This window comes from Nicotiana attenuata, unplaced genomic scaffold (assembly GCF_001879085.1).
Source record: "Nicotiana attenuata strain UT unplaced genomic scaffold, NIATTr2, whole genome shotgun sequence".
Lineage (NCBI taxonomy): Eukaryota > Viridiplantae > Streptophyta > Magnoliopsida > Solanales > Solanaceae > Nicotiana > Nicotiana attenuata.
Window position 1 is genome coordinate 121,081 of NW_017670418.1, and position 25,974 is coordinate 147,054.

At 38.2% G+C, this 25,974-nt stretch overlaps 1 protein-coding gene across 1 annotated transcript; it reads left to right on the forward strand.

Moving 5' to 3' along the window:
• Nucleotides 1-22,296: 22,296 nt before the first annotated feature.
• Nucleotides 22,297-22,746, forward strand: LOC109239150. The gene has a single exon (XM_019405672.1). The coding sequence runs from the start codon at nt 22,297-22,299 to the stop codon at nt 22,744-22,746; it is 450 nt and encodes a 149-aa protein (XP_019261217.1).
• The last annotated feature ends 3,228 nt before the right edge of the window (nt 22,747-25,974 follow it).

Genomic DNA, 25,974 nt, shown 5'->3' on the forward strand with positions numbered 1-25,974 from the left:
CAGGAAGTATGCAAAAGCGAGCTGGTGGTTGGAACGAAGTGTGGCGTGACCGCACTAATGAACATCCTTGGGAGAAGTCTGAGTATCTCGTAAGTTGTTAATGCCTCGGCCATTGGCCTACCGGGCAGTCTCTTTTACCCTCTTATTATTTACATTGTGCAGTGCGGTGATGTAACTTGAACCGGGTAAAAAAATTTATTTTTAGGATTAGATTTTTTTGTTTTAGTAGTAGTAAAAGAGGGCGAAGAAAAATCGTTGTGACTTGTTTGATACTAGAATATTTAGGCCTGAGCTTGAGTAGGATATTCCTCCGAGTGCTTGAGTAATGAGTAAAATAGCAGACTTTATGACACCTAGGCTCAGGGTTGTTACTCTGTATATAACTTATTCTTAATTTGTCATTCGCTATGATCCTGTCTGTCTTAGAGTAGAATTGATCCATCTTGATTGATACTTGTACCATGTGTGGTGAGGATTTCGCATATATTTCATGTTTTGCATATTAGTCTAGAACTTGCCCTGCATGTTATTGAAGCAGAATAAAACTGTTGCTCTGTTTAGAAGATGATAATAGGCATTCTTTGTTATGTCTTATGAATTTTAGCCTTTTCAGATATTGTATCTCTAGTTAGCCCTTTGAGCCCGTATCCTTTTGTTTGGAAGATGTATTTTTGCCGTGATTCTTTTATTTAATCCCTAATTTTTGCACCCTGCTTCCTTGAGCATGGTTCCTTGGCTATGATATTAATTGATTATTTTGAAGAAAGGGATGATTAAGTAAAAAATGGTGACCGGCGATAGCTGAAAGTGATGAATAGACCATCTTGGAAAGAAAGTTACATGAAAAGAAAAAAAATTGCTTAAAAAATAAAAGCGTTCTTGATATGAGGGAAATACTTGTGAAACAATAGATGAATAGGGGGCTGAAAAATAAAGTAAAGAGTAGAAAATAATGGGTGATGAAGTCTAAATGTGAAAGTGCTTAGGGAAGTGTAAGTCACTATTATATAGTTGTCCTACTTGTCCTTTAGCCAACATTATAACCCGTTAAAGTCCTATTTGATTCTATTCGAGCACACTTAATTTGTAGAGATGTACATAATGGGCAAGCATATGGTTCTTTGTACATACTTGTGAATTCGTTTGTGAGTGCGAGAGTTGTTCTTTGATGACAAGTCCTTAAATTATATTCATTCTTTGATTCGAGTGTATGGACTATTTATTCTTGTGAGGGAACTTGTTTCATGATAGATATGTGATGTTATTAGCTTCTTTGACAGAGTAGGTGAGCTAGCTTAAATTTGATAAATTAGAGTCCGTCCTTGAGGTTAGGAGGTTACAAGTTTATTATTTGTTGGTGACTTGTATATCTTCCACAATTATGAGGAAGTGTATATCTGATGTTTTGAGTTGTTACAGGGACTAATTGTTGTATCAACAGAAGTGGTGGTGTTCCTAGGCTTGATTTATTGAGAGCGGCTTTAATGCTTACTCGAGGACGAGAAATAGTCTAAGTGTGGTGTGTTGATGTTCGGCCAAAAATGTATATGTTTAACCATTATTACCTTATATTCTAGCACTTTTGATCATCTTTTGAATATTACTTATATTACTGCGTGCCTAATATTATATTTTAATTATATAGGAATAAAGTGGTGTGAAGATGAAGAGATCTGAAATAAAATTGAATAAAACGCGGACAAAAGAAATTAAAAGAATTAAAAAAGGGAGGGACGCCCTTTGGTGTTTGTCCCCCCTAGTGGAAGATAAGAAAGAGAAAATGTACCAGCAGCAAAGAAAGAATTGGAGGCGGCGGAAACTTACTGCTTTCTGCGCCACGGCTAGCGCCTCGTGCTGCCCTGGACTCTGTGTTGCGGGAATTTTTCTTATTTTGCCCGCGACAAGGTTATTTCAGCCCTACACGACCCCAAATCATATAGAAGGGGTCCAAAATCTAATTTGGAGGGAATCTAACATATTTTTGGGAAGAGAATAAATCACTTTGGAGGGGAGAACACATAACACGCTTGGAAGAGGCTTCTAACTAGTTTTTATTCTCTTCTCTTCTCTTCCTTTAATTTCATAGTTTATTAGTTCTAGAATTATAGGGTGCTACATGAATGTTGTAGTTTGAAGCTTAAATTTTCTTATTATTTTGTCATATTGGTTTATTTATACAATCTTGCGCTTAATTATTTGATTGTTTTATCACTAATTGAATACTATCTACGAATCTAGGATTGAACTCGGGAGAGGAAATTCTAGATTGCATATATGATTGAGTAGAGCGAGATCTTGAACTTGAGTATTAAGAATAGATTAGCAGTTAGGATAGGGATATACTTAATTGTCTTTGTAACGACCCGGCCGGTCGTTTTTAGAATTTACGCCTTGATCCCCTATTAACTACTTTCCCCGTGTTTATTTCTGCTATTTTGAATTGTCGGGATGTTCGATTTTGAATTTCGGAGAGTTTTGGGACACTTAGTCCCTAAATGAGAGCTTAAGTCTTGGAAATTTGACCATAGCCGGAACAGTATGAAGACGGCCTCGGATTGGAAATCCGATAGTTCCTTTAGCTTCGTTGGGTGATTTTGGGCTTGGGGGCGTGATCGGATTGTGTTTTGGAGGTCCGTAGCTAATTTAGGCTTGAAATGCCGAAAAGATGGATTTTTTGAAGTTTCTGGTTCGATAGTGAGATTTTGATCCGAGGGTCGGAATGGAATTTCGGAAGTTGGAGTAGCTCCGTAGTGTTGAATGTGACGTGTGTGCAAAATTTCAGGTCATTCGGACGAGGTTTGATAGACTTTTTGATCGAAAGCGTATTTTGAGAATTTCGGAGTTCTTAGGCTTGAATCCATGGTTAATTTGAGGTTTCGATGTTGTTTTAGGTGGTTTAAGGATTGGTACAAGTTTGGACAGTGGTATTAGACTTGTTGGTGCCTTTGGTTGAGGTCCCGGGGGCCACGGGATGATTTCAGGTGGTTGACAGAGGAAATTTGGAGTTTAAGTTGCAGCTTCAGCTGCTGATTCTATCATAACCGCACCTGCGGTTTGGGTTATGCAGGTACGGCGCCGCAGAAGCGGCTCAGTGGTCGCAGAAGCGATTTTGAGGCAAAAGGGAGTCGATCGCTGATGCGGTCAGGTAACCACAGAAGCCGCACCGCATCTGCGGTGATGTAGTCGCAGGTGCGGAAAGTCCTCCTTTAATGAAATGTCGCAGATGCGACCGGGTTTCGCAGATGCGGTTATCGCTAGGCAGAACATATAAGTCCTAGCTTTCGCGGAATTTAGCCATTTTTGATCTTTTTCAAACGGGAAGAAGCTTGGGAAGCACTTTTCAAGAGGAATTTTCATAGGAGTTCATTGGGGTATGGACTTTGGTCCCTAAACTCGTTATTGGAATGATTTTTATCAATTTAAGCATGAAAAAATTAAGGAAAATCAGTGGTAATTGTGGGGTTCGGGCTTGACTAATTGGAGACCTTTGAGTGATGATTTGAGGAACCATTTGAGGTCCGATTTTGGTAATTTTGGTATGCATAAACTCGTGAGGGTGTGAGTATTCTGAAAATATAAATTTCACCCGATTTTGAGATGTGTGCCCGAGGGGCATTTTGGTTATTTTACCTAATTTCGCGTATTAGCTTAGAATTTAATTGTAGAATCAGTTACTTTAGGTTTTATTTACATTATGAAATTTAATTGAATAGATTTGGACCATTTGGAGTCGAATACTCGTGGCAAGAACGTGGCTTCGGGTTGACGATTGAGCCGGTTCGAGGTAAGTGGCTTGTCTAACCTTGTGTGGGGGACTTTTCCACTTAGGATTGATATTGTGATAATTGAAATGCCCTGTACGTGAGGTGACGAGTGCGTACTTGTGCTAATTGTTGGAAATTCGATTTTCATTAAAAACAGCCTTAAATTGTGTTCTTCCTTTTCTTGCTTACGCTATCTGGAAATTAAGCCTGCTGTTTCTAGAGAAGCATGTCTAATTGACTAAATTGCTCTAATTGCTTTAACTGCCTTATTTGTATTGCGTGAAGCATGCTAGGATAGAATTATCTGTTTTCCCTTGGTAAGAAATTGATTGAATTGAGTTCTTTTTGTTGTTGTGTATTTAGTTTGGGACTACAGGACAATATCCCGGGAGCTCCCCTGTATATTTACTTTGGGACTACGGAATTGTATTCTGGGAGATCCCACTGCACTTTTACATTGGAACTACGGGATTGCACCTGGTAGATTTCCCCAGTATTGAGTATTTATATTTGGGACTACGGATGTGGTATTCCGATAGATCCCCGCGCATTTATGAGTTGGACTACGGGACTGCACACGGGAGATCCACTGGACATTTACATTTGGGGACTACAGGATGGTATCCTGGGAGATCCCCCGACTGTTACTTCTGCATTGAGTTGTACTGGTTTTACTGTGATTCTTGTTTCTGTTTCTGTTATCGTTATTCTCTATGTCCTGTGATACTTTCATTGCTTCACTTATTTATATTGTTCTTATTTACACTGTTGAATTTTATATACTATTTAACCTCAGTAGGGCCCTGACCTTCCTCGTCACTACCCAACCGAGGTTAGGCTTGGCACTTACTGAGTACCGCTGTGGTGTACACATGCCCTTCCTGTGCATGTTTTTCATGTGCAGATCCAGGTACTTCGACTCAGTCCTACCACCCTTGAGGCGAGGTGACTGCTATAGCGACTTCGAGGTATATTTGCCGTGTCCGCAGACCGAGGAGTCTCTTTCTATTCTTGTTGTTTAGTATTAGCCCTTCTGTATTTTCGTTCTTGTTAGACATTCTGGAGTTAGAGCTATGTAGTACTTCTTAGCTTGTGATTCATGGGTTTCCGGGTCTTAGATTTATGTATTGGGTTTTGAGAATTTAATATTGTGTATGTCGAGCGGCACATTTAGTCGTTGTTTATTACCTCACTCCTGTTTTTAATTTTTTTTACTTTATGTAAATTGGTTTTCTTCCGCAATTTAGGCTTACCTAGTCATAGATACTAGGTGCCGTCACGATGGTTCACGGAGGGCGAACCGGGATCGTGACAGTCTTGCTTAGTTTCGATACAGGAATTAGTAATGTGTTTTTGTTAATCCTAATTCCATAGGAATATAGGCGTTAGGTTAGCTTGACTTGTTTGATACTAGTATATTTAGGCCTGAGCTTGGATAGTGTTTTCCTCTGAGTACTTGAGTAATGATTAAAATATTAGACTTTCTGACACCTAGGCTCAGAGTTGTGACTTTAGTTCGAAAACTTTAAGGACATCAATCATTGAATCGATATTAAAGATATAACAAAAAAATACTAATTGCTCTGTAAAGGCATTCAGAAGTCTTTTGTTTCTTCTAGAAGTTGTACCCATTCATAGCAACGTAAAAGAAAGATAATGACTATCATATTAAACAGATATGGGAAAAGTAAATACAATAATTTCTACCTCAATTCTTTTTAAATTCCCGCAAAAGAGCGACAAAATGAGCTAAAGAAAATACTTGAACAAATTTAAGCACATGCCCGAAAGATTTCAACCAAAAGAAGTTCTATCATTCGGATAACACGATAAAACGAACCGAAATCCATGTGTAGTGAGGATTTCTTGCATATATTCCATGTTTTGCATTTTAGTCTAGAACTTGTTTTGCATGTTATTGAAGAAAAATAAAAGTGTTGCTCTGTTCAGAAGATAATAATACGCTTTCCTAGTTATGTTTTGTGAATTTTAGCCTTTTCAGATATTGTACCACTAGTTAGCCCATTGAGCATGTATCCTTTTGTTTGGAAGCCGTATTTTTGCCGTGATCCTTTTTTTGAATCCCTGATTTTTGCACCCTGCTTCCTTGAGCGCTGTTGCTTGGCAGTGATGTTAATTGATTAATTTGAAGAAAATGATGATTAAGTGAAAAATGGTCACCAACGATAGCTGAAAGTGATGAAAAGGCCCTCTTTAAAAGAATTTTACATGAAAAAAAAGAGATAAAAGAAAGATTGCTTAAAAAAATAAAGCGTTCTTGATATAAGGGAAATACTTGTGAAACAATAGATGAAGAGGGGGCTGAAAGATAAAGTGAAGAATAGAAAATAATGGGTGATGAAATCTAAAAGTGCAAAGTGCTTAGGGAAGTATAAGTCACTATTATATAGTTCTCCTACCCGTCCTCTAGCCAACATTACAACCCGTTAAAGTCTTATTTTATTCTATTCGAGCACACTTAGTTAGTAGAAATGTACATAATGGGCAAGCCTACGGTTCTTTGTGCATACATGTGAATTCATTTGTGAGTGCGAGAGTTGTTCTTTGATGCTAAGTCCTTAAATTATAGTCATTCTTTGATTTGAGTCTATGGACTATTTATTCTTGTGAGGGCACATGTTTCATTATAGATAGGTGATGTTATTAGCTTCTTTGACAGAGTAGGTGAACTAGCTTGATGTGGTAAATTAGAGTCAGTCCTGAGGTTAGAAGTTTGTTGTTTGTTTGTGACTTATATATCTTCCACGATGATGTGGAAGTGTATATCTGATGATTTAAGTAGTTCTAAGGCCTTATTGTTAGTACTAACCGAAGTGATGGTGTTCGTAGGCTTAGTTTATTGAGAGTGGTTTTAATGCTTACTCGAGGACGATCAAGAGTCTAAGTGTGGGGTGTTGATGTTCGGCCAAAAATGCATATATTAACCATTATTGTCTCATACTATAGCACTTTTGATCATCTTTTGAATATTAATTGTATTACTGCATGCCTAATATTATATTTTAACTGTGTAAAATAAAGCGGTGTGAAGATAAAAAGATTTGGAGCAAACTTAAATAAAATGAAGAAAAAAAAAGAAAATTGAAAGAACAAAAAAAGGGGACACCCTTTGGTGTTTGTCCCCCCTAGTGGAAGACAAGAAAGAGAGACACAAAAACGTACCAGCAGCAAAGAAAGAATTGGAGGAGGCAGAAACTTACTACTTTTTGCGCCAGGGCCATCGCCTCGCATTGTGTTGCGGGGATTTTTCCTATTTTATCCGGGATAAGGTGATTTCGGCCCTATACGACCCCAACTCATATAAAAGGGGTTCTAAACCTAATTTGGAGGGAATCTAACATATTTTTGGGAGGATTACACGTCACTTTGGAGGGAAGAACACATACCATGCTTGGAGGAGGCTTCTAACTAGCTTTTCTTCTCTTCTCTTCCTTTAATTTCGTAATTTATTAGTTCTAAAGTTGTGGGGTGCTACATGAACGTTTTAGTTTGAAGCTTAAATTATTCTTATTATTTTATCATATTGGTTTATTTATTTAATCTTGCGCTTAATTATTTGATTGCTTGATCATCAATTGAATACTATCTAAGAATCTAGGATTGAACTCGGGACAAGGAATTCTAGATTGCATATGAGATTGAGTAGAGCGAGATCTTGAACCTGAGTATCAGGAACAAATTTGCAGTTAGGATAGGGATATACCTAATCTCCTTGCTTAATTTATATACAGGAATTATTAATACGTTCGTGTTAATCCTAATTCCATAGGAATATAGGCATTAGGTTAGCTTGAATAGATGAGTAGTACTTCGGGAAAATACAACGAGTAATATTAATCCAGTCAATCAATAGACCAGATAAATTAATTAGACAATGCAAGTAGATGATCCAACGGATTGTTAGCTAACCCATAGCTTTAGAATATCGACTCCTATTAAATTCGTGTGTAATATCGCTAACTTGTTTCCTTTAATATCTTAGTTTACTACTCTAGATTAGTTTAGTCAAATATTCATATTTTAGAAAATGGCTTGAATAGATTAATTGTCTTTGTTTAATTTAGTAAATAGTTAATCACAAGTGCTTGTGGGTACGACATTTAGACTTACATTCCGATAATACTTGTCGACTACGTATACTTGCGTGTGGTTTTGTGAGCAACACTTTCCATTTTTCGTACTTGTCGACTTTTATTATTATGCTTGAGTTATTGGACAACTAATAAGTATCGATGTCGACCTCTCGTCACTACTTCTCCGCGGTTAGGCTACATACTTACTGGGTATGTGTTGATTTACGTACTCATCCTATACTTCTGGACTAATTGTGTAGATATTGAGACATATATTTTAGAGGTTATTTTGACACATAGGCGCAGCTGATGAGGGGACTTTATAGTGAGTTGCATTCCATGTTACGATCCGCAGCACACAGAGTCATTATTTTATCCTATCTATTTTATATTCAAGACAGATGTTGTATTAGTATTGTACTCCCTAATAGATGCTCATGTACTTGTGACGCCGAATTTTGGAAATTTAGATTTTGCTCGTAGTTGTATTCTGTTTTGATTTTGGGTTTATATTTTGGCCACATTTGGACATTTAAAATAATAACAGCCATGCTTTTATTGAAAATGAACGAACTTTCACTCTTCGTTTCTTTAATTGTTTTAAAATAAATCTTGGACTTATTATCGACGTACTGATTTGATTGTTGGCTTGCGTAATGATGATGTTGGGCGCCATCATGGCCTATAGCGGAATTTGGATCGTGACATTTACAAATTCAGTATAATAAAGACAGAGATCGCAAAAATGATCGTTGTCTATAGCTCACTTTTTAGTTTTTCTTCTTGCCTCCATTTTGTGCATTATGTACAATATACATATAATTCTGCTTTCTAAGATTTTTTTTTAGAACCACAGTTAGAAATAATATTTTTAAATTTTAGAGCGACTATGTTTTACGTATTTTAGCACTTATATTGTAAGGTGTCTATCACTTCATACATAGGTCGTACTTCTAATGGCAATAATTATTTAACCATTAAATGTTATTGGATTGGCCAGAACTAGAACATGCAAACATTTATTATTTGTTACACTTTATTGATGAAAAATACATTGGAGCATAGATTTCCACTACTATTCTAGAAATTCTTCAATTTTATGGTCTTATTAATAAAGTCTTAACAATCACATTAGATAATGCTTCCGCTAATATTATTGTTATAAATAACTTAATAGTTAGAATTTGTCCACTTTATGAATTAAATTTTCATGTTAGATGTCACGACCCGAAATCCCAACCATAGAGTCGTGATGGCGCTTAACATCCGCTTGCTAGATAAGCTAATGTTAGCTCAAGAATTAACCAAATTTTTACAATTTAAAACAAAATATTAGTAATTAACGACTGATAAACTCGAAAATACATGAAATAAATTCATAAATAATGCAGTCTATACCAAGCCCAAAAATATGAAGTCACAAGTACATGAGCGACTAAAATACTATAAATATGATCTGAAACTAGATAAACAATAAACATGATAGAAGGGTACTTCAAGGACTTCGAACGTCATGCAGCTCTACCACAAGTCTCCTGTATGAGTGAGATCAGAAAAATCTCCTCTAGGCGCTGCTAGGACCAACACCGGATCTGCAAAATAAGTGAAGAAGTGTAGTATAAGTACTGTTGACAGCCAATTTTGACCATCCCTTTTAAAATTAATTTATTCACGCTTAACAATTTACAATAAATACGTTAAAAAATTTTTCTATTAATAAATATCTATTTTATAAATTAATTAAGTATTAGTTTCAAAATTAATCACATAATACTAGTATTGTGTGATTACAAATGTAGTTACTATTATAAAATAACTTTTAATATATACATTAATAGGTTTTAGAATTTGACAAAATTACGCCTTATTTTCCAATGAATTAGGTTACTATGTTAATATTTTAAAATTAGTGCTATAATTCGAAATATATGTCATTTATAGATAATTAATTAAAATAATTAGTAACATATAGTAATTATAATTTCACCATATTTTAATTGAAATTGTTAATTTTATTTAAATTGATTTTAAAAGGGTTAAAAACTAAAAGGCTACAATTTCAATTCTTCAACAAAATACAAAATGGCTATTAGTTAAATTAATTTTGGCCCAAATGCAAGCCCATGTCAGAAAATACCCAACCCAGACAATCCTCCAAATCTCTGTTGGCAATCCTTGTCATTACCTCTCAACCAATCATGACTTGCCACGTCACCCATCTTCCACACTCACAAAACAAACACAAATCATTTGGACCGTCCATTTCTTAGATCAACGGTCCACAATTTTAACTTCATTTCCTCTTTAATTTTGAAACCCTCAAAAGATTTAATCTTCATTGTTGGATCAATAAGATCTAACGGACACCAAAAATCGCCATAAAATTTTTAAAATCCTTAAATATCAGGACCGTTGATCTAAAAGATCAGCGGCCTAGATCAAATCTCTCAACCATAACTCAAAGACGGCTAAACCCCATTTCCCAAAACCCTAATCATTTCCCCTTTGAACCGCCGTCCCTCTTTCCCCTTCCTCTCTCTTTTCTCTCAACCTTACAAACCAAATCAATCAAAAAACCTTGCACAAATTAGTGCAAGGTCAAAAATCAGTCAAAGATTCATCTCTTTGCCTTCTCAATCCGCGAATCCAGCCGGCTATTTCCTATTTCATCACTCAAAATTCAAAACCCAATTCTAGAACCCTAAGCACGAAACACAATTGACTTGATTTCTTCCTTGTTCTTTCAAATTAGCTTGAAGAATCATTCATTTCGTCTTTGGGCTATATAGTAGGTGGTTTTCTTTCCATTTCAATGATGGAACTTCAAAATCCCAAAGTTTGAAACCCTAGACCAGACATTGCAAGGTCAAATCCTCAGAAATCCCTTATTTTCTGTTAAATCAGTGATATGCATGGCCATTCCACAGTGCCATCATACTTACTCTTGGTCTAGAGGTCAAGTGAAGCGACCTCTGGATGATGAGTTATCACCCGACTGATTTTGCCTTCAACAATCAATCCCTCTTATCAGGTAAAATCAACCTTATTTTTCCCTATGTTTCTTTTTTATTTTCACTCGATTTGCTATCATCATCTACCATGTGTCATCTTCCACTATCATTTTGAATCTCGTTGAACCCTAGAGGCACTGAATGCCACTATAAATAGCAGTGTTAAATGCTCTAAAAATATACCAAGAGAGCCTAACACTGAACACACTATGCACAAAAACACTAAGCACATTAGGGTTTCTGGTCCTACATTTTCTTACTTTGTTCCTCTCTTTTGTCGAATTTCTTTGTTGGTTCAAGCTTGAAGGTTCCTGGGATCTTTGAGCAATAAAGGAATTTGTTTGGTCTGCTACCCTTAAGAAGGTCAGCACCTTTCTCTCCCTTTTCTCCTGTTCATCTCTCTGGATGATTTAGATATGTCGAGTTAAGTTCTATATAATATAATTATTTTGTATGTGTTTGACATGTTTGATATTTATATTTTTTTTTAGTTTGACAACCTTTAATGTTAACTTGTTCTGTTATCAATTAGGCAAAATGATAATTATTGACCTTTGTTCTGAGTCTTCCTACAGTCTCCATGCCCGAATTCTTACATGTTTATGTTCAATGCAAACTTCATAGTTCTTAGTAACTTACAGTAAGCTCATCTCTATCTATTGCGCTTCTGTAATTTTGTGAGTTTTGGAAGCTAAGTTTACTACCTAATAGTTATTGCTAAAGAGAACCCTGAACTTGTTCAAGACTTATATCTCATTGCCTCTTAACCTTGAGCCTAAACTTGAAGTGTCTCTTCTTGTGTTTGTCCAACTATTTTACTGAGTTATCACTATAGTCTTTTACTTTGTTTTAGCTATCATTATTATTAAACGAACCATGCTCATCTAAACTTCATGTTTTTCCCTTCATTCATGATTTTGCTGAGATTTCATCTTGTTCCCCTGCACCTTATTTGCCTTATGGTTGACTTAATTATTTGTAACCTTAGCTGATATACTCCTGAAAATTCAATATGCCCATATCACCTAACTAAGTTGAAAGAATTCACGTGTTTAGATGCTTCTCTTCTCTGTATCTGTATCCACTGACTCTGAGGGTAATTTCTGAGCTATCATTATAACTTTCCCATGACCATGATCAACTGTTGTATGCATAGGAAACTATTGAAACAGCCCAGCCCACTAGTGATATTGTTCGCTTTGGGCTTAGGCCCTCACGGGTTTAAAACGCGTCAATAGAGTCTAAGGCATGTCTACTTATATACCCAGCATCTCTCCCATGCTTTTTCAATGTGGGATTTTCCTAGGTTGTCACATACACCCCCTTTAGGGACTCAGCGTCCTCGCTGAGGTTTGCCCCACCACCATTCAAGGTTCCACGCGGAGTAACTCTGATACCATATGTAACAGTCCAGCCCCCTAGTGATATTGTCCGCTCTGGGCTTAGGCCCTTACGAGTTTAAAATGCGTCACTAGAGTCTAAGGCCTCTCTACTTATACACCTAACAACTCTCTCGTATTTTGTCGATGTGGGATTCACCTAGGGTGTCACATCGCCAAAATTGTTCCCTAGCAACGGCGCCAATTTTGGTGACGTCCAAATCCACTATTAAAAAGTAAATGGACACGGTCGCATGCATTATAATTTACCCAACTATGAGTCGGGGTCGAATCAGAGAACATTATGTAGATGATTAGTTGTGTAAGAGAATTATCATTTATTATGCCAAGCCAAACACTTAGAATGGTTTTTTTAAAATATTTATAACTAAATGCGAAGATGTAAATTAACCTAGAAAGCAAATAAAATAATCAATGGCTACAAGCATAGATGCAATGGGAATTACACTCAAGTAATGATCCAATGTATTTCACGATTTTACAAATATGAGCGAGTTTATGTTAATTAGCATCGGGTAATATTTCTATATTAGCTTCTTCCGAAGACTAACAAGACTTCCTAATTGAATTATTCCTAAAACAATTAAGAGATTAAGCATACCCGATTATGGATACAGGTAGTTCAATCATATCCCTAGGTAGAGTCTATAAAGTGATGGTTAAAGCCTCAAGTTTTTGTTAATTAATCTTTCTCAACCCCAAATTATCTTTCCCAAAATTAATTCGAAGTAAATTGGCGAGTCCTAGGGTTATCTAATCCCTTTGGAAACATTAAAGAATAATAACTCACTTCATAATAAATAAAAATCGTTCAATACACAAGAACAACAAGATATTTAATCCACACTTTAAACATGAATATTCCCATAAACGAGATTCAAGTGTTGGAAAAAATACTACACGCTTAGATATACAATACAAAGCAAGGAAATGAAGAATGAACATAAATGGGTAAGAAATTCTCAACCAAAAGCTTCAAATCTTCAAGACCCAAGTGTGTGTGCAAGAACCCTAACCTCCAAAACTTGTCTTCTCTAGTCAAGAGACTGAAAATAAGCCAAAAGATATTTTACCAAAAAGTTAGGTTGTGTATTAAAGGGGGGGAAAACAATGTGCAATTACAGAAGTGCCCAGAATTGATGCGCGAGCTTCGCATTTGCGAACTATCACTTTGTTGTTGAATATCGCATTTGCGAAGGTTGACTGTCTGGTTTGACTTCGCATTAGCGAACGTTGCTTGACTGGGGTTGAATTTGCATTTGCGATGTGTTAATCGCAATTGCGATTGTTGCTATCTTCGCATTTCCCACATTTATGTCGCAATTGCGACATCTGAGGCTATTTTCCAGATTTTCTTCTTTTCAACTTCTTTTTGACTCGTTTTCACTTGGTTTCTTCATGATCACTTCTAAATCACACATAACATATAAAATAGAAGTAAACGACATTATACACATGATTTTATCACTCAAACATAGCAAAAATCTAAGCTTAAACACAAGATAAGTTGGTAAAATACCAACTTATCAATTCATCGTTGGCTTGCCTAACGGTGGCGTTGGGCGCCATCACGACCTATAGCGGGAATTGGGTCGTGACATATAATCATTTTTAATAAAACAGTTTAAATTGGCATTTTTTAAAATTTTGGTTAAGCTTCCATGAATGATGTCACGACCCAAAACTACTAAACGGTCGTGATGATGCGTAACTCACTTGCTAGGCAAGCCAAAAATTATATAAACGGAACATAAATACAGAAATAATGGAAATAAAAAAAAATTAAAGCCAGTAAACATAAAATAACTGCGTTAATAGATAACAATCCCCCTGAACTGGTAATAGGTATTCATGAGCTCTATAATGAAAGTACAAGTCTGAAATACAAAGTAAAATAATGTCTGAATGAAAATAACAGTACTAAAATGAAAAGAGATGCCAAAACTTCGGTCGAGATATAGCTCTACCTTGTCTCTCGAAGATAAACTCAACAACAAGTCATAGCTTGGTCCGACACTTGGATCTACACAATTGAGTGCAGAGTGTAGTTTGTACAACCGACCCCATGTATTCATCAAGTATCATAACTAACCTCGACGAGGTAATAGAAGCAAGACTTATCAATGATAACTCGCTAATAACCTACTCAGCTCGTAAATCACACAGGTATGTAGCAATAATATGATCAAGTCATGAATCACAAATAAAGCCACCTTAGTGCACAAGATAACGTAACTTACTCTGCTCAATTAACAATCTAGCATATATAAAAGATATACAAATAAAATAGGTAAACAACCACGAAAATTGCAAGTAAAGAAGAAATGCAATAACCAAATCAAACACTAGCCAATTTTCCTCATACCGCGTGTACACCATCAAGAGAGAAACACGAGAGGGTAACCCTAGGGGAATGGATCCTTATTCATACGCTAACTCACATGTTGCACAGACAACTCACGTGCTAATAAAAAAATATCTCATATTCGTACGGAAAACTCACGTGCAATCATATCTCAACTGCACGGCCAACTCACATGCCAATAATTACAACTACACATATAACTTACGTGTGAACAATCACAATCGCACGGACAACTCACGTGGAAATAAACACTCATGTGGTACCTGTCCAATCCATATTACACAAAAGGCAGATATACAAGATCACATGTACATGAACAATGAATATCAAATTTCATACCCTGGACTAGTATAAGTGAAATGCTAAAGTTTATGCATGTGCAAAGTGTTCTACCATAGCTCAAATCAGGCAATTAAATCACGAAAGTAGCAATTATAAGGTTCACTTAGGAGATTAACCTCTATATAATCTCAAACATGGTTCAAATAGATCACAAACAAATATATAAAAAACATAACAACATGAGCTTAGGATTCAATTCAAAGAATGATTGCTAAGCTGAGCTGAGCATCCTCTAACTCCCCTCCACTGAACTTGGGTGGACGAAGCATCTGGAAACGTTCTAACCTCTTCTGATCCTCATCAGTCAACGAGGGTCTAACCTCGACCCTAGCTGCCACAACTAGCTGAACTGGAACAACCCCTGGTTGATAACCTGAGCTAGCTGCTCTGGTGTACGGGTGGTGGGAGTCTAGGCTCCTCTCCAGCCTAAGAGATAGTTGGTATAACCGGTATCATACTGCTTGAGCCAAGCTCATTTGCACACTAAAGATCTGAGCTAAAGTATCCAGAAGACCAGGTATAGCAATAGGTATTGCCAGTGTCTGAGCTGCCACCGACTCAACAGTATCCGGAACTTGATCCTCCACCGGAGAAACTAGTGGCTCCACAGGTGCTGATCTAGCTGCAGTGTGAGCCCCACCTCGGCCCCTAACTTGACCCCGGCCCCTCATGGCCCTGACTAGTGGCACTGGTGCCTGCTCACCCGATCCAGTTGAACGTGTCCTCACCATCCGTGAGAGAATAAAGGAGTAAAGGAACTTTGGAATTAACAAAGTCGCAGGACAATAATGCAAGAAAGTAAAGTTTTCTAACAGTTTAGTAGCCTCTCAAAGATAAACAGAGACGTCTCTGTACCGATCTGCAATATTCCACTAAACTTGCTTATGACCCGTAGAACCTACGAACCTAGGGCTTTGATACCAACTTATCACGATCCAAAACCATTAAACAGTCGTGATGGTGCCTAACTCAATTACACAAGCCAGACATAATAAAGGAAAACTATAAATACAGAAATAACGGAAATAGAACAAGTCTAAAGCCCATAACATAAAATAACTGCGTCGATACATAACATTTTCCCAAAACTGGTAATACAGAGTCGTGAGCTCTATAACAGAAGTACAAGTCTGAAATACAAAGTAAAATACTGTATTAGTGAAAATAATAGTACTAAAATAAAAAGAGACGCCAAAACTGCGATCGAGATGCAACTCTACCTCGTCTTTCGAAGATAAACTCAGCAATAAGTCATAGTTACTGATGGCTCGGTCAAACACCTGGATCTGCATAATTAAGTGCAGAGTGTAGTATGAGTACAATCAACCACATGTACCTAGAAACTATCATAACTAACCTCGGCAAGGTAATAAAAGCAAGAATTATCAATGATACTTGCTAATAACCTGATTAGCTCATAAATCACACAGATACACAGCAAAAATATGAGCAAGTCATGATTCACAGATAAAGCCATCTTGGTGCACAAGATAACATAACATACTCTACTAAGTTAACAATACAGCATATAAATAAGATATGCTAAAAAAACAGGTAAACAACCAAGGAAATTGCAAGTAAAGAAGAAATGCAATAACATAATCAAACACTCGCCAGTTTTCCTTATACCGCGTATACACCATCAAGAGAGAAACATGATAGAGTGACCCTAGGGGGTGGATTCTTATCCATACGCTGCACAGACAACTCACGTGATACATGAAAAAGTCACATGCCAATAATATCTCAACCACACGGTCAACTCACGTGCCAATAAAAATAATATCTTGGATCCATACGGACACCTCACGTACTATCATATCTCAACCTCATGGACAACTCACGTACCAATTATCACAACCACAGAGATAGCTCTTGTGTCAATAAATCACAACAGCACGGACAACTCACGTGCTACCACTCCAATCCATATCACACAGAAGACAGATATATAAGATCACATGTACATGAAAAATGAATTTCATACCATGGACCGGCATAAGTGACATGCTAAGGTGTATGCAAGTGAAAAGTGTGCTACCATAGCTCAAATCAGTCAATTACATCATGAAAACAAAAATTATTACATTCAATTAGGAGATTAACCTTTATGTAACCCCAAACATGGTTCAAATAGCTTACAAATAGGTACAAATATAAGAAAAATAATAGCATGAAGCTTAGCAATCAATTCAAAGCATTTTATGGCCTAAGCACTACCTCGAGCATGAATAATACCCCGGTGTGTGCACATAGGCTCAACCTTTTACATGTGTGCCACCCATAGCACATAGCCATCACTAATAACTCAGGCAACAGGTGCCGCAACCAAGGTTAGGTAAGATACTTACCTCAGGCAAGCTAAATCAGTACTCTAGAAAGCCCTTCCCGCGTGAATCAACCTCCTGACGGCTCGAATCTAGCCAAAATAACTTAATATCGTCAGTAGAAAACATAGGAAACAATTCCAAATAATAAAGCTAAGATATTGATTCAAATATGCCGAGTCAATCCAAAATGTCAACCCCGGACTCGTACCATGGAACCTGATAAAACTCAAAAATCCCGAACACCCATTTCGGTACGAGTCCAAATATATGTGTTTCATCCAAATCCAAACTCAAGTCGACCCTCAAATCATTAATTTTCACTTTCCAAAACGAAAGCACAAAACCCCCCAAATTCCACCATAAATTACAGGCGATTCGCGTGAACAGTGACATTGCCACGTCGGAATGACCATAACTCCATCGTTTGGTGGTGAAAAACCACTGTACCAGTCCCAAAAGATGTGCCTTAACATTGCACACAAAACCCCAGGTGGGCTCCCCCCTCAACTCTTCCCCAGCTGCTACAGACCATAGAAATGGTGGTGCAACCACTGTAGCAAAATTGCATGGGAACTTCTGACATTTCCCAATTAATTCCTGGGACAAATTGTGGAAATTTAAAACTTAGAGAGTTTTCTCCATCTCAAGAAACGTCTACCCACCAATTTTCAGAGAATTCCACCGTAGGAATTGAGAGCCTCATTCATCTGCAACTCTCTGGCGAGCACAGGTTGGTCGGAGAAGAAGCTACAGATGTCCAATTGGAGCGAAACCAATGTAAAATGGTTTATGCAGCTGTGTAGAACATTTCTAAGATGCCACAACATCAATCCATTGAGCCAAACTCCTCCAATCTTCAAAAAGGAACTTCTGCAGAGCTGAGCACACCAGGTGCTCGACATAATGCCCAAGCCACTCCCACTGACCAATTGAGGGAATGTGTTATTCCTCAATCCTCTCAAGCTCATAAGGAACCTAATCCTCAATCAACTTTATAGGAATCAATCCAAAAAAGTGGTGATCGAGTGTCGCCTCCTTCATCAGAAATGTAGGTGGTCATCAATGGTGGTCCAACAGTCCAAGTGGGTCAAACTTATGAACAAGAAATCCTTCAAGATAATACAAGTGCTCAGGAAGCTCCTTGTATGAGAATTGCATCAGCAACAATCCAAAATAATGATACACGCAATTCTTCAATTCTATTAGAAGCCCAGGTGGCTGCCAACAGTGGCAGAGCCACTCCTGCTGCTCAGAACCAACCCCAGATACCCATTGCCCCATCTATGCAACCCTCTATTAAAATTTCATCCAACTTTGATCGACCACACACTTCAAAGAAAAATCCAAAACTTTCTGTTAAGCCCCCAGTTAATTCGTCACAACCTCAGATACAGTCCAACCTTCAGGCTATACCAGCTCCAAATAATAACCCTCAAGCAATCAATAACTCCACCAAATCCAAATCACCAAACATTCCATCCCCTCCTCCACCTCCAACAGTCACCCAATCCTATGTCACTAAATTGAGGGCCAGACATGAGGCTGAGATTGCACCCCTGCAATTTACATCTCATGTCATCACTACCAAGCAAGGTAAACCTGTTGTGATCTTTAAAAGAGAGGACTACATGGTCAAATTTGCTGATAGATGTAAGTTCACAGTTGTTGGTAAGTTCCAACACACAAAGCCAAAGATGAAACCACCAGAAAGAGCTTTGTTGACCAGACTGAACTAAGAGGTGGGGTTAAAATTGCTCACTTCAATGCAAGGACAATTTACATTGATCTTGACAATGAGTATGATCATTCAACTATCTGGTCCAAACAACATATGTACATTCAGGGTTAATTGATGAGAATAGAAGCATGGAATCCTATCTTCAAGCCAAATGAAGACTCCCCTACTATTCCTATCAGGATCATGATCCCTGAATTGCCCTGGCACCTATATTACATGGAGATACTCACTCCATTATTATCTCCAATTGGGAAAGCCCTTTTCTTGGATTTTGCCTCTTTTCAAAAAACTAGAGCTAGTGTGGTAAAGGTAAAAATGCAGGTTGATCTCACCAAGGATAGGCCAACCCATGTCTGGTTAGGCTATGATGAGGATCAAGATGTTAATGGAGATGGACAATGGCTTGAAGTCCAATATGATAACCTTCCTTCCTATTGTACTCACTGCAGACACCTGGGCCACTATCTTCAAGCATGCCCAGTTAAGATCAGAGAATTTGAAGCTTAGAAGAGAAAGAAGGAAGAAGCGGTTGCAGCGACATCCTCACAGTCTAATATTCAGCAGAAAATGCAGAAACAAGCAAACAACACCAAAATAATAGACAGCAGGAAAAAACAAATAAAGGGCGAGAAGACCAAATTGACAACACAAAGGCTGCAGAACATCAAAAAGAAAAGCAACACCAAAGTAATGACACAGTACCTCAAAAAGATGATTGGCAAACACAAAAGAGGAAAAACTTCAAAGGTACCTCTCAGAACAAGAAACATCAGCAGATGTATTTACCAAAACAACAGGCAAATCAGTCATCTGCTGGTACCTCTTCTCAGAATACTACCACCAATAAAATCTCGGGTATAACTCTTGCTACTCAAATTGTTTCTCAAAATGCCAATGCAAATACAGTTATGAAGGATTTTGTGGCTCAGAATCCTGTTTCCCAATCCCATTCTCCCCATGTTTCTCTATCTGATAAAGAAGTTCAAGGAGGGATGGAGAAGTGTCAGGAGAAACATACAGAAAATCAGGAAGGGGTACCATCAGGGGAGGGGATTCCTCATGTTCTGCATAAGTGTGCAAATGCACAATTGGTTAACCATAGGTTGGACTGTGTATCCCCTGCTACCACTATTCCAGTTCTAAAACTCAACATGTTCATCAATCCTTTGATGAAGTTGAGCACTGTGAAGTCATCAGCTCTGAAGAGGAATTACCAACTCAGGAAGATGATCAGGTCAGGAGACTATTGAAAGGAAAAGCTCATGCAACTGCAGATTTCAATATACAGGCTCCTAAACCAAAAAATAAACCTAGCCAAAAGAGAAGGAAAGCAATGAGGAAACAAAATGCAGGAATCAACATCAATGAACCACCTGATGATACCCATTTTTTGAGCCCTGCAATCCAGAAAAGATTCAGGCCTGATCCTAATGAAACAGAGGAATCCCTTGCCTACAGAAACTCAGTAATAATCAATCCCTCCCTTTCCCAACCTCTGCTATCCAATAAAGAACCAACCTCAGATGGAAATGAATCAGATCTACCCACCAATGATGTAAACCTCACATCCAAAAAAACACAAAGCCACTTCTGCCTCTACCAGCACCTCCACAAAGAACCATCACTTGCATCCTTTAGAAATGGTTCTAGAGGAATATCCTATCAACATATATACTCCACAGCAAGATGAATACAGACTAATTGAATCTGAGGATGAATTAACTGGGGAACAAGATGTTGACAATGATTCTAGTGATGAAAATCTTGAAAAGGAACAACACTGTGATCTCTTGATTGCTACAGTGAATGGAAATTCAAACAAGGAAAATGTTTTTCCTGCAACACTTTCATCCAGAAAGAGTCCCTCACCAAGGCTAACCAGGAGTAGAGCTACTAGAAATAGAAGTAGCAGTGTCCCACCAAAACACAACCTAAAATACTCCCTTCAATGATTAGTACAATCATTTGGAATGCAAGAGGCATCAGGACCTCTGGAGCTGTTGAAAGGCTCAAAATCCTGAAACAAATCTATCAACTTTCTTTCATAGTTGTGCTTGAACCTTTCTTAGACAACTCTCACATCAACCCCTTCAAAATCTAACTTTCCGTGCATCAAGCTGCTTCTAACATAAATGATAAAATTTGGATGTTCTAGGATAAAGAATTCACTGCTAAAGTCCTAGATCATGATGAACAACAACTGTCATTGGAAATGACACATGCTGAAAATGGAAAAATGTTCCACCTAACAGCCATCTATGCTAAATGCAAACCTGTCCTTAGAAGACCCCTGTGGGAAGTTCTGAGACACAAATCATCCAGCTACAATGTTCTATGGTATGTCATAGGTGATTTCAATGTCATTGCCTCAGTAAAAGAAAAAATTGGTGGAATTCCATACCAAATGTCCAAAAGTATTGAGCTTCTGATCTTGATTGAAGACTGTGGTCTTGTGGACCTTGGCTTCTTTGGTCCCAAATACACATGGTCCAATGGAAGGGGGCAATGTTCTATTGTATGAAAAAGACTTGACAGGGGCCTTGCCAATGATCAATGGTTAGAAATGTTTCCTGCTGCTACAGTTTCTCATTTAGCCTCAACAGGATCATACCACACTCCACTACTCCTGGAACTTCATATCAGGCAGGGCAATGGCAAAAAATATTTCAAATTTCTCAATTGCTGGGTAGACAACAGAGGATTCTTACCTCTGGTTTCAGAAGTATGGGTGTTTCATCAGAAGTTGAAAGCAATAAGTCATGCCCTGAGTCAGTGGTCTAGACAAGAATATGGAGATATTTTTCTGAAGGCCAGGGAGTTTGAACAAAAGGTCAAAAATGCAGAAACTACCGGGGCTCAAACCAATGCAGATCCTGACAGATCAGCCCTTAATGAACTGAAGGCCCAATATGTTAGATATCTAAAGATTGAACAGGATATCTTGAAGCAAAAAACTCAGCTTCAATGGTTCAAGGAAGGTTATGCAAACTCCAGATATTTTCACAGTTTAATCAGAGGAAGAAGAAGGAAACTGTTTATTTACAAAATCAAGAATGAGGAAGGTGAATGGATCCAGGGAGATGAAAATATTGGAGAGGCTGCTTGTGATTATTTCCAAAACCTTTTCTTAGATCCTGGCACAGTAATTAGAGAAGACCTTCTGTCTATCATCCCAACTATGATCACAGATGAAGACAATGCTACCCTAACTAGGGATCCATCTATTGTTGAAATAAAGGAGATTTTTTTTTCATGAATCCTACAAGTGCAGCAGGACCAGATGCTATGAATGGGAAATTTTACCAATCATGCTTGGAAGTGATCAAAGAAGACCTATTCAATGTTGTTCTGGCCTTTTTTAAAGGTAGTCCTATGCCCAGGTTCATGACTAGTGCATGCCTAGTTTTTCTGCCAAAAGTTGAAAACCCTAATAGTCTCACAGAATTTAGACCAATTATTCTTAGCAATTTTGTCAACAAGATTATCTCCAAGGTCATTGGCACAAGGCTTGGTCCTATTCTTCCTAGGATCATCTCAGCAAATCAATCAGGTTTTGTCAAAAGTAGGAACATCTCTGAAAATATCATGCTTGCTCGGGAAATATTTCATGGTATTAAGAAGCCAAATGTGGGTTCAAATGTAGTCATCAAGCTTGACATGGAAAAAGCTTATGACAGGTTTCCTGGAGCTTTACATGCTTAACACTCAGAAGAATGGGATTCAATGAAATGATCATTGACATGATATGGAGGACAATGTCTAACAAATGGTACTCTGTAGTTGTAAATGGTACAAGATGTGGTTTCTTCCAATCCTCAAGGGGCCTCAAATAGGGGGATCCACTAGCCCCATCTTTATTCATCATAGGTGCAGAACTTCTCTCTAGAATGCTCAATAGTTTGAACCATGACCAACTATTCAATGGCTTCTACATGGAAAAGAGAAGGCCACAGATCAATCACTTGAGCTTTGTAGATGATATCATCATCTTTACCTCTGGCAAAAGAAATTTTCTCATAAAGATCATGTGGGTCCTTACAAATTATGAGAACACCTCTGGGCAGCTCATTAACAGACAGAAGAGCTACTTCATGACTCCCCCCTTTGCTCAGCAAGCTACTATTAAAAGAATTCATGAAGTGACAGGATTCACCAAAAAAGATTCACCTCTCACATACCTGGGGTGTCCTCTGTACACTGGTAGAAGTAGAATCATGCACTTCAATGGGCTAATTCCTAAGGTTGTGGGAAGAATCAAAGGTTGGCATGGTAAAATGCTATCCTATGATGGAAAGGCAACTTTGATCAAGCATATATTGCAGGCTCTACCAATTCACTTAATTTCAGTTGTGTCCCCTCCCAACACAGTCATGAAGCAGATTAAAGGATTGATGCTAACTTCTTATGGGGTATGGACAAAGACAAACACAAATATCATTAGGCATCATGGTCAAAACTATCTTAGCCTCTCAATGAAGGTGGTATTGGCTTCAGAACAATCAAAGATACCTGCAAGGCCATGGAATTCAAACAGTGGTGGCATTTCATAATTGTGGACTCACTTTGGAGTTCCTTTCTAAAAGCCAAATACTGTCAGAGATCTCACCCAATATCCAAGAAATGGGACACTAGCCAATCTTAAGCTTGGAAAAGGCTGATGTTCAACAAAAAAGATGTTGAAACCGCAATTCAGTGAAGATTACATAATGGGTGCTGCAGCTTCTGGTGGGATAATTGGTTGGGATCAGGCCCTTTGGCCAACAGCAGAAGAGGAGGAGGAAGACCAGGCAGAATCTCAGTTTCTCATTTCTAGAATGAGGGGAATTGGGACCTCCAAAAGCTTAATGAAACAGCTCCAGCTCATAAGTTTCATGAGATCATGTAGATAGCCATCCACTTCAGTCCAGATCTCCCTGATAAGCTAATCTGGACCCCTACTGTGGATGGTAAATTCACCTGTGCTACTGCTTGGGATCTCATAAGGAACAAAAAGCCACCCAACTTCACTAACAAGATGATATGGCACACAAAGATCCCTTTCAAATGGTCATTCTGCCTTTGGAGAGCCTTAAGAAACAAATTACCCACTGATGAAAGAGTGCTCCCCTTCAGCAGTCCCACTATTTCAAGATGTGTTTGTTGCTCAGTGCATGCTCATGAAACAGTAGATCACCTCTTCGGTTCTGGTAATTTTGCAAGAATCATTTGGAGGAAGTATGGAGGACATGTAGGTGTCCACGCTGAGAACCTACCTTTTATTATGCTTTTGAAGAAATGGTGGCTACAGAAGAGTCATAATGTGGTTCAAAAGCTCATCTTGGACACCACCTCTACCATTATTTGCTGGAACTTATGGAAAAATAGATGCAGTGCCAAGTATGGGGCAAAATATTCTTCCTTAACCAGGGTCCTATATTCAATCAACTCAGACATCAACCTGCTCCTAGGAACCAACTTCCCTGATATCAACTGGCCCCTCAACTGGGAAGATCTCTATCTTTTCAATGAAAACCTCCAGCAATACACTATTTCTACCCTTGTTGGAACAAACTTGATAATGACTTTGTCAAGATTAATTCTGATGGTAGTGCACTAACCAATCCTGGCAAGATAGGAGCTGGAGTTATAATTAGAAATCACCAGGGGAAGTTCATTCATGCTATGTCTATTCCATTAGGGGAGGGCACCAACAACTATGCAGAAACTGAAGCAGCAAGAATAGGTACAGTGGTGTTTCGCTAATGGATTCACCATAATTCACCTAGAAGCAGATTCAGCACTTTTGATCAAATGGCTGACTGAAGATAAAGACCCCCCTTGGACATTGAAAATGAAGGTATCACAGTTGAAGGACATGTGCACCCAATGTGTAGATTTTAGAGCTTCTCATGTGTACAGAGAAGCAAATTGTCCTGCTAATTCGTTCAAAGATCAGTCATGAATTCACCACATTGACTGAGTTCCATACTGCCTCTTCACTCCCAGCTCACATCAGAGAGCAAATCATGCAAGATTACCTGGGTGCTCCTGCTTTTAGGCACAAGAAAACCAGCAGAATCCTGGTACCTTCACAACATGCAAGCTCCTCTGCCTCATCTAATGGTTATGGTTGATATTTCATTAGAAATAGGGGCCCAAATGTCAGTCCAAATGAAGAACACAAGGCATCACTTGGGGCCAATTCTTGCCCATGCTAACCTCCTTTTCTTTTTTGCAGGTATCATCATTGTGGGACTACAAAGCCCATTGGCCTATCCTCAAAGTGTGGTATTAACAGCAATGCTGTTCAATCTCCTGAGGATTGACCAATGGACTGGAGCAGACCTTAACACACACACACACACACATACACACACACACTGCACCTGTGAACACAAAACCAGCTTCACTAGGTGCAGGAAAAAAGTTAGAAAAACCCAAAAAGATAAACATTCCACACCAAAAAAAAATTTCAACATATATCTTCTGTCCTATTCCTACAGTTGCTCCTAAAATCCACAAGAACCTAGGAGCTAACCCCTTTGTCTCGAAACACAAAAAATTGCCTGCAGTCAGTAGAAACAAGAAACTGGGCAGCAATGGCCATTTTTTCTCTAACTTTGTGCTCTTTTTTGCAGGTTTCCCTCCATCAGTAGTGCTCACCCAATTGATGTACTCCCAGATCGTGATGTTAGCATCTATGATGCTCATTATCCTAGGAGCATATCAATTGGAAGCAGCAGAAACTCCAGCTGCAGAATCATGTCCTCTCAGCAGTTTAAGTTCCCTCAACTTTAACTACTGTTGGGCACACCACTATTCTGCACACACCATCTGTTACAACCACACACATGTGCTCAACAAACACCACTTCCTCCCAAAAATGAAGCAGTTGTAGCAAGTGAAGAAGCCCATGTATCTCCTGGGCAGGACTTCACTCTACATTACTTC

What these genes read in the sequence shown, in the direction of transcription:
- LOC109239150 (XM_019405672.1), top strand. Translation starts at nt 22,297, where the DNA reads ATGAATCCTACAAGTGCAGCAGGACCAGATGCTATGAATGGGAAATTT.